At 43.4% G+C, this 12,433-nt stretch overlaps 1 protein-coding gene across 2 annotated transcripts in view; it reads right to left on the bottom strand.

The window, feature by feature from the left end:
• Positions 1 to 12,433, bottom strand: part of QTRT2 (queuine tRNA-ribosyltransferase accessory subunit 2) — a 184,742-nt gene that overhangs the window by 167,430 nt on the left and 4,879 nt on the right. For both annotated transcript variants that reach the window (XM_069202683.1, XM_069202684.1), the window contains exon 2: positions 6,734 to 6,967. In XM_069202683.1, coding sequence (XP_069058784.1) covers positions 6,734 to 6,957 — 224 coding nt within the window. In that variant the 5' untranslated portion in view covers positions 6,958 to 6,967. The remainder of the gene's footprint in view (positions 1 to 6,733; positions 6,968 to 12,433) is intronic.

The raw sequence follows: 12,433 nt of genomic DNA, 5'->3' as shown, positions 1-12,433 counted from the left end.
ACAGAAGCTCCAGCATAAAAATATGTACACACATTTGCAAAGTTTACCACTATGAAACTATGTATAATGCTCCCAGAATGCTCTGACAAAATGCAAATATTTGCAGACGTTTGAAAGCAAGATTGATGGTTCTTTGCTTTCAAAATAAAATGTTCACAAAAAAATGCAACCCAGAAAAAAGTGTTTTCCTAAACAAACTCCAGTGAAAATGTAGATACCATTTCTAGTGAAGTGTCTTGATGCATGCTAGTATTTCCAAAAAGTGTTTATAATGTAAATCAGTTTAAAAAATATTATGGGAAACATGAAAATAAACAGGCATTGGCAAAGCCAGTAGCTCTGACACTGGTGGTCAAGCTTTTGGTTTTGTCAATTCAAGTCTTGCTTTGATATGGTTTTTGTAAAACTTTATTGTTGTAGGAGCTGTTGAGTCCTCACCATTATAACAAACATTGGCAAAAGAAAAAATATTTTTTGGCTTCAAAAAGCACACATTTTCGCAGTAGTCTCTGGAACTGAACAAAACTACTTTGCGTGCCAATATGTTCTTTGTGAAAGTGCAGAATTTCGTCACTCACAGTGAAGCCAACCGACAGATAGAGGCACAAAATGTAATAAAAACAAAAGGTCTTTGTTAACACCAGACCTAATTAGAGACTCAATTCTTAAAGAAAGTCACAAAAGTGCACCAATGGTATATGTCCTTGCATTAGCTCAGACTTGCGGCTTTCAATAATTCACAAGAATTTACATAAGTAGTTAAGAAAATCATACTCCTAGAAACTATTTGTGAATTGCAAATATGCAAGCATAGATTTGCTCATGCGAATATCAGTTGAGCGTTTACAAGCTCACTTTACCTCCAACCACTTCCCCATCAGCTGTGAAAGAGATTTTACTTCTACACTTTTTAGAAGTAAGTTTCTAACCTTTCCAAGTATGGCAAAAGATTAGAGAAGAACTGGTGAAAATCCATAAAACATGCACGTTGGTAGGTTTGCACAGACTCAAAAGGGCGCTCCTACTATGGAACTATTGCTTACCGCTCCTCGCAGGCAGGGTATGTAGATCTGCAGAAAGGTGTCAAAATAAGGGACATATTTATGAAAGAGTTGAGTCACCTTTCCACCATGCAACGGGCGCAAAAGCAACATAACTGACATTAGATTGATCTTGCGGGGCCTTGCCTGTCTTGATGAATCTAGAGTATCGTAAAGCAGCACAAGTCACTGCATTGCATTACACTGAGGTGGGAATGCGTTTCATGGGTACAGCCTTGGTGTTCTCAAGCATCCACCCATGGATTTCAGCCCATTCTCCTCGTTACTTACTCTTTGTATGTGTGCTGCAGCACACACAGAAAGAGGAATATATCATCAGAATTTTTTTTATTTTGTAAGAAGTGTCCGAGGAAGAAGAAGGAGGAGGAAGGGGAAGGGAATGAGGAAAGCAAAGAGAGAGGAGAAAGAGCAAGAGAGGAGGAAGAGGAAGGGGAAGAAAAAAGAAGCAGAAGGAGGAAGGGGGAGAGGAAGGAGAAGGAAGAAGAGGAAGGAAAAGAGGAATGAGGGAGAAGAGGAAAAAGGTGAGGAGGAAGGAAGGAACAGAAGAAGGAGGAGAAGGAAGAGGAAGAATGAACAAGAGGAGGAGTAGAAAGAAAGAAGAGGAAGAAGAGGGGAAGGAGGAGCCTTCCTGTGTCTCTAAAGCCCAAATAAATATATATATATATATATATATATATATATATATATATATATGGATCTGACAAAAGAACACGTGGGCAGGAGTGGAAAGAACAATCAGTATGTGTGGCTTTCAGTACCTTCAGAATGTGTAATCAGGAGGCCATGCAGACCCGGGAAGGACCAGTGCTATAATTTCAAAAATGTGCACCACAACTCCAAATTTAGACAGGTGATTGCACAGATACAAAGTGTTAGAGCAATGAGTTGATATAATAATAGAGGACGTGACAGCTTCGATCTGCCTAGCTGGGTTAGCACAACCTTTTCTTTTTACTTTTTGGATATATCTTATGTCTTCTGCTGAGGTTTGATGCCTGCTGATCAGGCTGTCGCCACATGTGGGTTTTTTAAAATGGTATTTCCCTTTCTCCCAGGACAGCCTGTCACACTTGGACTGGCCAGGCTGGCACTGCAAATGTCAAATAATGATAGACAGGACATTATTGGCTAAATGAAGCAGTTAGTAGAGCCCATCTCACTCAAGTTACACTTATGTTACAGTAGATGTTCTACCACAGCGGTTCCCAACCTGTGGTCCACGCCCCGCCAGGGGTCCATGACACATTCCCAGGAGGTTCACAGGCCTAGGCCGCCAGGAAGGAACTTCTGCAGTTGGGGCCTCTCACAGAAACGTGTGTTTTTAAAAATATTTATTACTTCCTTTGTGCAGCAGTTTTAGAAGCACTACAAAGTTCCTTGTACATCCAGCAGCTTTCAGGCAAGGAAAAAAGTGTCAAGATAACTCTGGTGATTAATGTACCTGCTGGAGAGAGATAGGAGTTTTGTCTAGTGGCAGTTTTGACTCATCTAAGGTAGCACAGATGGTTAATATGCCTGCTGCAAAGAATGTGTATCCGGCAAAGAACAGTATTTATGTGCACAGCGGGTTACTGCTTTTGTCACAGAGACTCTTTTGTGACTGTGCAGTTCATAAATTACAATCTTAATCTAGTGAGCTATAAACATCCACCAAAGAGCTGCATGGCACAAACTAGAACGTTATGTTTTTTTCCTAGTCTTTCATTTTCCTTATTGTTAGAAATGGGTTTTTGGTTGGCAGTCAGGTTACCCCCTGTCCAAGCAAAAGCCCTCACTCTAGTCAGGGTAAGTCACACACAATCCAAGATTATCCTGTGCCCACCCTCTGGTAGCTTGGCACGAGCAGTCAGGCTTAACTTAGAAGGCAATGTGTAAAGTATTTGTGCAATAAATCATACAATACCACCATATAGCACCACAAAAATACACCACACAGTGTTTAGAAAAATATATAATATTTATCAGGATAATTGTAGGTCAAAAAGAATAAAGTTGCAATGGAAAATTGTAGAGATATCACTGAAAAGTGATATAAAGGGCCTGATTCTAACTTTGGAGGACGGTGTTAAACCGTCCCAAAAGTGGCGGATATACCACCTACCGTATTACGAGTCCATTATATCCTATGGAACTCGTAATACGGTAGGTGGTATATCCGCCACTTTTGGGACGGTTTAACACCGTCCTCCAAAGTTAGAATCAGGCCCAAAGTGTCTTAAGTCTTGAGAATGTAAACAAAGTCTCTTTCAAGCACAAGTACCTGGTTTAGCGTGGAAAAATCTCCTTAGAGGGCCACAAAAGAAGAGGTGCGTGGAAAAAGGGTGTGTGCGTCGATTTCTCCTCAGCACACACGGACTTGCGTCGTTGTTTTCCACGCGGGGAAGTCTTGCGTCGTTTTCCGGCGCGTGGACAGTCTCTTTCTGTGGATCGCGGGAATTACCAGATGTCCCGGGTCGGTGCGTGGATTTTCCTGCTTGTTTTCCGGCTGCGCGTCGTTCTGCGGGGCTGCGCGTTGAAATTACGATCTCACGGCAGGCGTCGCGTCGATTTCTCCTCTAGAGGTCGGGCGGCGTTGTCCTTGCGAAGCCGTGCGTCGGATTTCCGGTCGTCCCCAGAGCGTCGCGTTGATCAGCGTCGGTGTGCGGCGTTTTTCTCGCCGCGGCACAAGCTGTGCGTCGAAATTTTCGGCGCACGGAGCGTCCAAGTGAAAAAGGGAAGTCTTTTTAGTCCTGGGACTTCAGGGAACAGGAGGCAAGCTCTATCCAAGCCCTTGGAGAGCACTTTCACAGCCAGACAAGAGTTCAGCAAGGCAGCAGGCCAACAGCAAGGCAGCAGTCCTTTGTAGAAAGCAGACAGGTGAGTCCTTTGAGCAGCCAGGCAGTTCTTCTTGGCAGGATGTAGTTTCTGGTTCAGGTTTCTTCTCCAGCAAGTGTCTAATGAGGTAGGGCAGAGGCCCTGTTTTATACCCAGTTGTGCCTTTGAAGTGGGGGAGACTTCAAAGAGTGGCTAAGAAGTGCACCAGGTCCCCTTTCAGTTCAATCCTGTCTGCCAGGGTCCCAGTAGGGGGTGTGGCAGTCCTTTGTGTGAGAGCAGGCCCTCCACCCTCCCAGCCCAGGAAGACCCATTCAAAATGCAGATGTATGCAAGTGAGGCTGAGTACCCTGTGTTTGGGGTGTGTCTGAGTGAATGCACAAGGAGCTGTCAACCAAGCCCAGCCAGACGTGGATTGTAAGGCACAGAAGGATTTAAGTGCAAAGAAATGCTCACTTTCTAAAAGTGGCATTTCTAGAATAGTAATATTAAATCCGACTTCACCAGTCAGCAGGATTTTGTATTACCATTCTGGCCATACTAAATATGACCTTCCTGCTCCTTTCAGATCAGCAGCTGCCACTTCAACAGTGTATGAGGGCAGCCCCAATGTTAGCCTATGAAGGGAGCAGGCCTCACAGTAGTGTAACAACGAATTTAGGAGTTTTACACTACCAAGACATATAACTACACAGGTACATGTCCTGCCTTTTACCCACACAGCACCCTGCTCTAGGGGTTACCTAGCGCACACATTAAGGGTGACTTATAGGTAGAAAAAGGGGAGTTCTAGGCTTGGCAAGTACTTTTAAATGCCAAGTCGAGGTGGCAGTGAAACTGCACCCACAGGCCTTGCAATGGCAGACCTGAGACAAGGAAAAGGGGCTACTTAAGTGGGTGGCACAACCAGTGCTGCTGGCCCACTAGTAGTATTTAATTTACCAGCCCTATGCACATAAAGTGCACCTTACTAGGGACTTATAAGTAAATTAATAGTCCAATCAGGTATGATTCAAGGTTACCATGTTTTAAGGGAGAGAGCATATGCACTTTAGCACTGGTTAGCAGTGGTAAAGTGCGCAGAGTCTAAAAACCAGCAAAAACAGTGTCCACAAAGTGGAGGGAGGCAGGCAAAAAGTTAGGGGTGACTACCCTAAGGCTGTCAGGTCTAACACTTATGCTCCTAACAAAAAGATTTGCTTGCTTCGAAATACATTCTTATCATTAAAGTCAATGCTAACCACTGTGTTATGTCCTGAATCCTGTGTTTGTGCAGCTCCAGACCAAGCACTCTTAGAAAATGCCTTCCAGTGAGGATGACATGTGAATCCTACACCTTGGAGTCCCCTGTAAATTGCTCAGACACCCTACACTGGTATGAGAGGTGCTATAAAACAAATCACATGAGACAGAAGTTATGGAGAGATGAGAGGCCCTTATGTTTTTTCTTCCTTTCCCCAACACATATTTATGTGAAAAAGCTTTCTCAGATCTTAGGTACCTAAAAATTAAAAACAAAAAATTGCTTGGGAAATGTAGAATCTGACCTGAGGATTCAGCTTTCCTAAATGAAACTAAATATTGGAAAGTTAGTCCCTGAGATGCAGCGGCAACCTTCCCATGAACATTTTTTCGACTTTTGCATATTTTTTCAATATAAAATAATTATATCTTTAGTATTTTGAGTATTTGTTTGGTATGTACTTGTTTGTGTATTTTTTGCAAATTACTGTATTAATGTTTGAAATTCTAAATGGTACAAATTGCTTGGGGGTCCCCGGCTTCCAGTAGTGATTCAGCAGGAGTCCTCATGAGTCAAAGGGTTGGGAACCACTGATCTACCACATCGCACAACCAAAAATGACTAACGCTGACTTTGGTTGCAACTTGTGGCCAACATCTGGTTTCAGCTGTACCACTCATAATTTGACCTTCAAATGCCTTCTTCCTGCCTCCACCGCAGCTGCTCCTTTCCAACAATCTTTTTATCGCAATCAATGGGTGGTCACTTTTCCTTACTGTTTATCTTTATTTCACACCACCAGGGCCTGGTTAACCACTGTGTATTGTTCCATGCCACAACTTCCAGCACATTCACTGCCAACTTTCTTTCATGCTATGTCGACACACACTACTCATTACGTATCAGCTTTCACTATTAAATGCTGCCCGTGCAGATGTTAGACTAAGTGTAAAGCACAGAAACAGCAGTCTGTATGAGTTACCATCACAGTAGGTGATAAGCTTTTCAGGGTATATTATTTCATTCAGAAAATGATTACTCCCCATTTGCTCGTTCCTCTTCCTTCCTCATGATCCTACCAGCCCATCAGCCGTGCACCACCCACCAGTACAATGTAAGGCGTTAGGGTGGCACAAGCCGTCATGTTAACAAATCACAACAACATATCTGCAAGCTTCAATGACCACGTTCAACCAAGGCCTAATGCATTACAAAAACACAATGTTTTCAGACTAGCTTAAAAGAGGCGCAGGAGATTACACTTACACACACTGAAGAGACACTGTCTCCAAAGCAAAATAGTACTGAAACAGAGGTTAATGTCATCCCTGCATGGGATATTCCAAAATGGCAACCACCAAAGAAGTTGAAAGGTAATGAAACATATTATTACAGCTGAGACAATAACAATATTAGCCCCCATAGATTACTCCTTTCCTTTTCTGGGATTAGAAATGGAAGCATGATGAGCTACTAAACAGAGCAGGCATCCACAGGACACCACAAGATAACCAGGGGAGGTTAGCACAACCCTTCAGCAGGAACAAGCAAAGAATATATGGGGAATTATGAGGCCCAAACTCTGAGCACCCGTTGCTGTGGCTGGCCGGGCACTTACAAGCTGGAGAGGGTGATGTGAGTCATGGCTGGCAGACCCTCGATGGTGTGCAAGGTGTCGTGGGTGAGGTGCGGGGCAGAGCCAGTCCTTGTGTACAGCAGGCACCCAGGAAACTCCAAGGTCTTCTCGCCATTTTGGCCGAGGTGAGTCACTGCGCCAAGCCGACAGCCATTCACCACCTTGGAGAGGTTAAGCTGCATCCTGAGGAAGGCTTCGGGCAGCATGCAGGTACCTCTGTGTGAAAAGCGATAGGCTTAATTTTAATACTGTAAGACAAAACCACAAACTCGCCTCCCTCCCCCTCCCTTTCAGTATCTGTTTACATCCTATAAAGTTTTATCCACTGCACAATATTTGTGCTGGTAGAAAAACAAATGGGACCTTATATTGCTGCTAGTGTAGGAATTATACACAACTATACTTCAAGAGTCTATAATACATCATATAGAACAAAACATACATGCTTACTTTCTGGTCATATCAATAATAAACACATTTGAGTGAGTACATTCCATCAGTTTTCACTCTTGTCAAGCCAAGAGCAGGAAAGAATGAGTGAGACCTTGAAGGAACAGACAAGAGACCCCGAGGTGACAGATATCTCAAAGACACAAAAAGGAGAAGGAAAGACAGAAAGAGAGATTCTAGGATGCATTTCCACTTGCCTCCTGCCAAAGCTCAAGGCTAGGTTTCATCTGACCACAGACTGCTATGGGTGATAGGGAACAGTATAAAGCCCATCCGTCTGCAGTGTTTTACTGCTTTTGAGCTAAAATAAGTTGCAAGGATACTGTAGTTTCCCTTCTGTAGAGTCCCAGATAGAGTTTCTTTACACAAGGTCCAGTTTAGTCACCCAACAGGACCCCGACTGTGGCAGAGGTTGGGTTGAGCCTCAGGCCCGAGTCGGTCCCCGAGCTACTGAGAAGAATGGGATTCAGGTCACTGAGGCAGCTCTTTCTACTAAAGAGAAATGCCTCACCTATGGAGTCAAGATCGATTTCTGGGACATTGGAGTACCACAAGAGGCGTACAGAGTCCGGTTCTCACCTTCCCAGACCTTCACTCAATCGAGGCAGTAAGTCATTTTTCAATAAGAAACTTTATTGGCATATCAAGACTCACAAATGCAAACAATGTATTCCAAATAAACACCAAGAAACCCCAACCACTGCTAGAGACGGCTCTTCATGTGCGAGTCATAGTGAAATGGACACTATACAATATTTTAACTATATCAGCCAAAAGCAGAGTATAATGTCGGTGAGTTTCATGAATCCAACAAGGGAACTACTTCGGTTGTCTTATAGCGGGGATTCATTAATGTTTATTTTGAATACATTGTCTGAATTTGTGTGTCCTGATATGCAAATAAAGTTGCTTATTAAAAAATGATACGACATTTATATCTGGTCATGTGTCTTTAGGCAACCCTGTGTTCGAAAAATGGAGCCTTTCTCTCTATTCATTTATCCCAAGTGACTTCACCTCCCCTAATGACAAACAATGTGTCACTTTACTATAACAAGACCCTAGCTGCCAAAAGATTTTTTTAATGTATTGGCCTCTGCACTCACAAATATCAAACTGGGAAAGACTATGGGTCTCCAATTTAGTATACTAGAGAGGATGTTCGCTATTTTGGTCCAGGAGGTTTCGACCAATGCACAGGCCCACTATGTGTGAAGAACACTACCCCCACCACTTCACAAAGCAGACAGGCCAAATATGGTGTTTGATGTGCCAGTCATAATTAAATAGACTCTACGCAATATTTGAACTGTATCAGCAAAGCAGATTGTAATTTTACAGGGTTTCACGAATCCCACATGAGATAATGCTTAGAGATTTGGCTTCCAGGGGGCAGAAGTAGGGGAGGAAGTCTACCATCTTCATGTACTACATGGGGTCACAAAGTGATGTAAAATTAATTATTATAATTGTGTGTTTTGCTGGTGGAACTGTATGAGATCTCCCAATGTGGAGATTTCCAACTGAAAGCACAAGAAGCCATCTAAAATAGTGATTGAAGGATCCACGTGAATCCATGTAGGCTTCTGGAGCACTACACTCTGTTAAATTTATCCTGCCAAACTCAAAATAGTGTGCATGTTCCATGATGAGGATCAGCTGGAACTCACGCACCTGAAAGTTCGGCAGGGTGTGATATGACCCAGAGCTCATTCTTTAAGAAACATCATGGTTATGAGGCCTTTACAGCCTGCTGTTCACTGCCACAAGGTGCAATTGCCAGTAATACAGCAGCATGTCTGCCAACACCAGTTAAGCCTGAATTGCCTAAAGCAGTAGTTCTTAACCTGTGCTCTGGGTACTGGGGGTCAGCAAAGACTATAAAGGGGGTCCCCGACTGCTTAGAAAATTAAATAACACAGATTACAATAAAAAGATGAATAAAGTGTGCATAAAGAAGCATAGTTGAAAATTTTCGAGTATTTTGTTAATTGAGGCAACTTGAAAATGGAGGTTTGAAATGGAGGCTAAAAAGTAAGTTAGTATCCAGAGATTGATTGTTAGGAGCAGTGCAAGTACATCAACCAGAACACCAATGACGAGCAGCCTCATCTGCATTTAGAAAAGCTTCAACCTTCCCATACTTTTTTTTTTATATATAGTTGTGTGTGAATTAATTAAAATACTTCATAATTTGTCAATTTGTTTGATGAATGCTTGTATCTGTGTTTTTGAGGATTGTTTTGTGGCTCAAATCATCGAGAATGCTTAGGCCGGAGTCCCTGGCTTCCTTTAGTGACTCAGTGTGTGTCCTTGGATTCCAATAATGATTCAGTAGGAGTCTTAGTAGTTGTTAAGTCGGGCTCCACAGAAGTCAAAAGGTTACAAACCACTGACCTAAAGAATCCATTGAAAACCAGGAATGGGTAATTTATAAGAATACAAGAACTTTTATGGGGAGTGGTGGACTTTTTAAACAAGGGTATCCCACCAAAAACTGTAATAGGGAAGGAACCTGCCAAATGCAGGAGATGAGTTACATTCTGGATCTAGCCCACATCTTCCTCTCTTGCTATACACACAGCTAACTACCTGAAGCCCACAATCTCCACTCTGAGCCACAACTACCCCATAGTTGCTACATCCCACTCCCCCACCAATGGCAAAACAAAAGCGGCTGCATCGCCTGCAGTGAGGTGGGGTCCCTGAGCTCCAGGCCCCCACCCTCAGTACAGCACCTGGCTTGAGTGAGCCCGGAGGGAGGGGGGGTCCCCCTCCAGTTTCATTACGCCATTGTCCCCCACCTGGACCGGGAAAGGGAATCATTTTTGCCAACGTGACCTCAAACCCTGACTGTTGATGTAAAAGCCTTACGGTTTGAGTTGCATGGAGTCCTCCTGTCCGCCAAAGGAAACCTGGACCAGAAAAAAACTGACCCCCCCACAGCCTTTCATTTCACACACTTTGTACAGCAGGTCAGACAGCTCACCTTACAAAACCCTGCATCTTTGCAGTCAGATGGAAAAATAATTGTAAGAAGATAAACTGACTTTTGATCTCTCTTACTGAACACAGAGCAAATGTGACAAGATAAGAAGATTTAAAAGGTGTCTTTATTGCTCCTTCACTTTTTGACTGAATAGAACACCTGTTCTTTGCAAACTCGCCAGAAGGCTCGAGTATGTCCTAAAAATAGCTTGAACTAATAAAATATGACTCGCCATAGCAGGTGGGCAAGTAGATTGTTTGATTCCTGTGACAGGGGTATTTCCTTATCAAACTTATGCCTCTATTAATGGTTGACCCAATTGATGGTAATTAACGACTGGTTGTTTGCAAAATAGAGAGAGCCCTCGTTAATGGTAGGCACGTGACCCATGGACCCATGAAGTTTTGTCAGGCAGCTCTACAGGAAAGGGAAACTAACTGCAATGCCATCTCCAACAGTGATGGCAATTAAGGCCTGGAGAGGGGGCACAAAAAAGATTAGATGGCAGAACAAAATCCTGTTGTGGGATTCAGCAGCATTGACACCACTACAGGGTGTTGATGGAGGTACAAATGGAAGCTCCTGGGGATACTGAAGCTGGGGGGTATATGAGCAGTTGGGCCATGATGACTTTTGCAGCCCTCCAGGCACAATACAAGTTAACCAAGAGACAATTTACTAAAGATGTTGAAAAGGGATTTTGCACATGATCAATCAATCAATAATTTGTTAAGCGCGCTACTTACCCGGTAGGGTCTCAAGGTGCTGGGGGGTGCTACTGCTCGAAGAGCCAGGTCTTGAGGTACTTCCTGAAGATCAGGAAGTCCTGGGTCAGACGTAGGTTGACGGGGAGGGAGTTCCAGGTTTTGGCAGCAAGGTGGGAAAAGGATCTGCCGCCGGTTGTGGTACAGTGGAAGCGGGGGGACAGCGGCGAGGGCGAGGTTGACGGAGCGGAAGTGGCGTGTCGGGATGTGGAAGTTTAGTTGTCAATGGTATTAAGTGGTCTAAGAGGTGGGGGGGTTGATGCATCTGAATGTAAAAATTTGAAAACTTAAATAAAGCAGATTTTTAAAAGAAAAATATGTCCCTCCTGATATAATGCCAGTTAAGTGATCTGGCATAAATCTACTCTGGTATGGATGATCCCAATAATCTAACTACTCCTTATCAGCCAATGTGCTAATACCTTTGTTTCTTTGTTAACCAAACTGCCTTGTCTGCAAAGATGGTATAGCTCCTCATGGGAATCAGGCTTAGGAATGAAGGAGGTCACTGCTTCATACAATTCTGAGGCAGCACAAATGGGATAAACCCAATAAAGGAAAATGCATTGCTTCAGATCCTCATGTTGGGAGCTTTGCAGTTTACTAAAGTAAACCGAGGCAGGGCAGGATGAATGCTTACAATGACTCTGTGAGGGTGCATGACATAAATAGTAAGAAGATGTGCTTCTATTCTTTTGGTTAAAAGTGAGGCTTAAAATACATTGAAATATTCAAGGAGATTATACTTTTACTATTTTAACTCAAGCCCCTGCACATTTCGTTTGAGAAAATTGCTAATTTATGAGCCTTGCCATAATTTTGGCAAGTGGTAAATAGTAAAGAGGTAACCCTTTCAGTGTTCACACTTGACGTGTTTGCACACACACCAAACACTGTGAGCATGGACAGGTGGGGAGCTTCAACAGACAGACCATCACCACTATAGTTACCATCACTAAGAGGCTCTGAAGTCAAAGGAGGCCCTCCACAGCACAGCTACAGATCCTGGGAATAACGGAGGGAAAAATACAAACTACTCACGTCTGGTGGTCTGGCTACTCCACTGGAGGCGAATCAGACATGGACAGTTAGCATTTATTAGATTGGAGATGCCACAGCCAGCAGAATGTGCATGTACCAGTGGCAGTACGAGTTTCGCATTTACAGTTTGGTTATCAGTGTAGGGCCTTCAATCAAGCACTACACTGTTGAGCACACAATTATTGAGAGTCAGGAACCAGGCACAGGGATCATGGCTTGGGAGTAAAGCTAGCAGGAACTGGGAGGCTAGCTGAGGCCAAGGCCATGATACAGAAAGCAGCTGGGAAAACACATAGGTAAGTATACAGATATGCATAAAAAAAGTACTGGAATGCTGAGGTGTGTGGGCATCTGTGATGGGATGACAATGTACCCACTGCCTACATCTGGTATCTGAGACACTGAGATAATAGAGGTGATTCTGGGCATATTGCGTGC

Source organism: Pleurodeles waltl, chromosome 8 (genome assembly GCF_031143425.1).
Source record: "Pleurodeles waltl isolate 20211129_DDA chromosome 8, aPleWal1.hap1.20221129, whole genome shotgun sequence".
NCBI classification, from domain to species: Eukaryota; Metazoa; Chordata; class Amphibia; order Caudata; family Salamandridae; genus Pleurodeles; species Pleurodeles waltl.
Note: the sequence above shows the minus strand (reverse complement) of the source record. Positions and strands in the feature narration are given on the sequence as shown.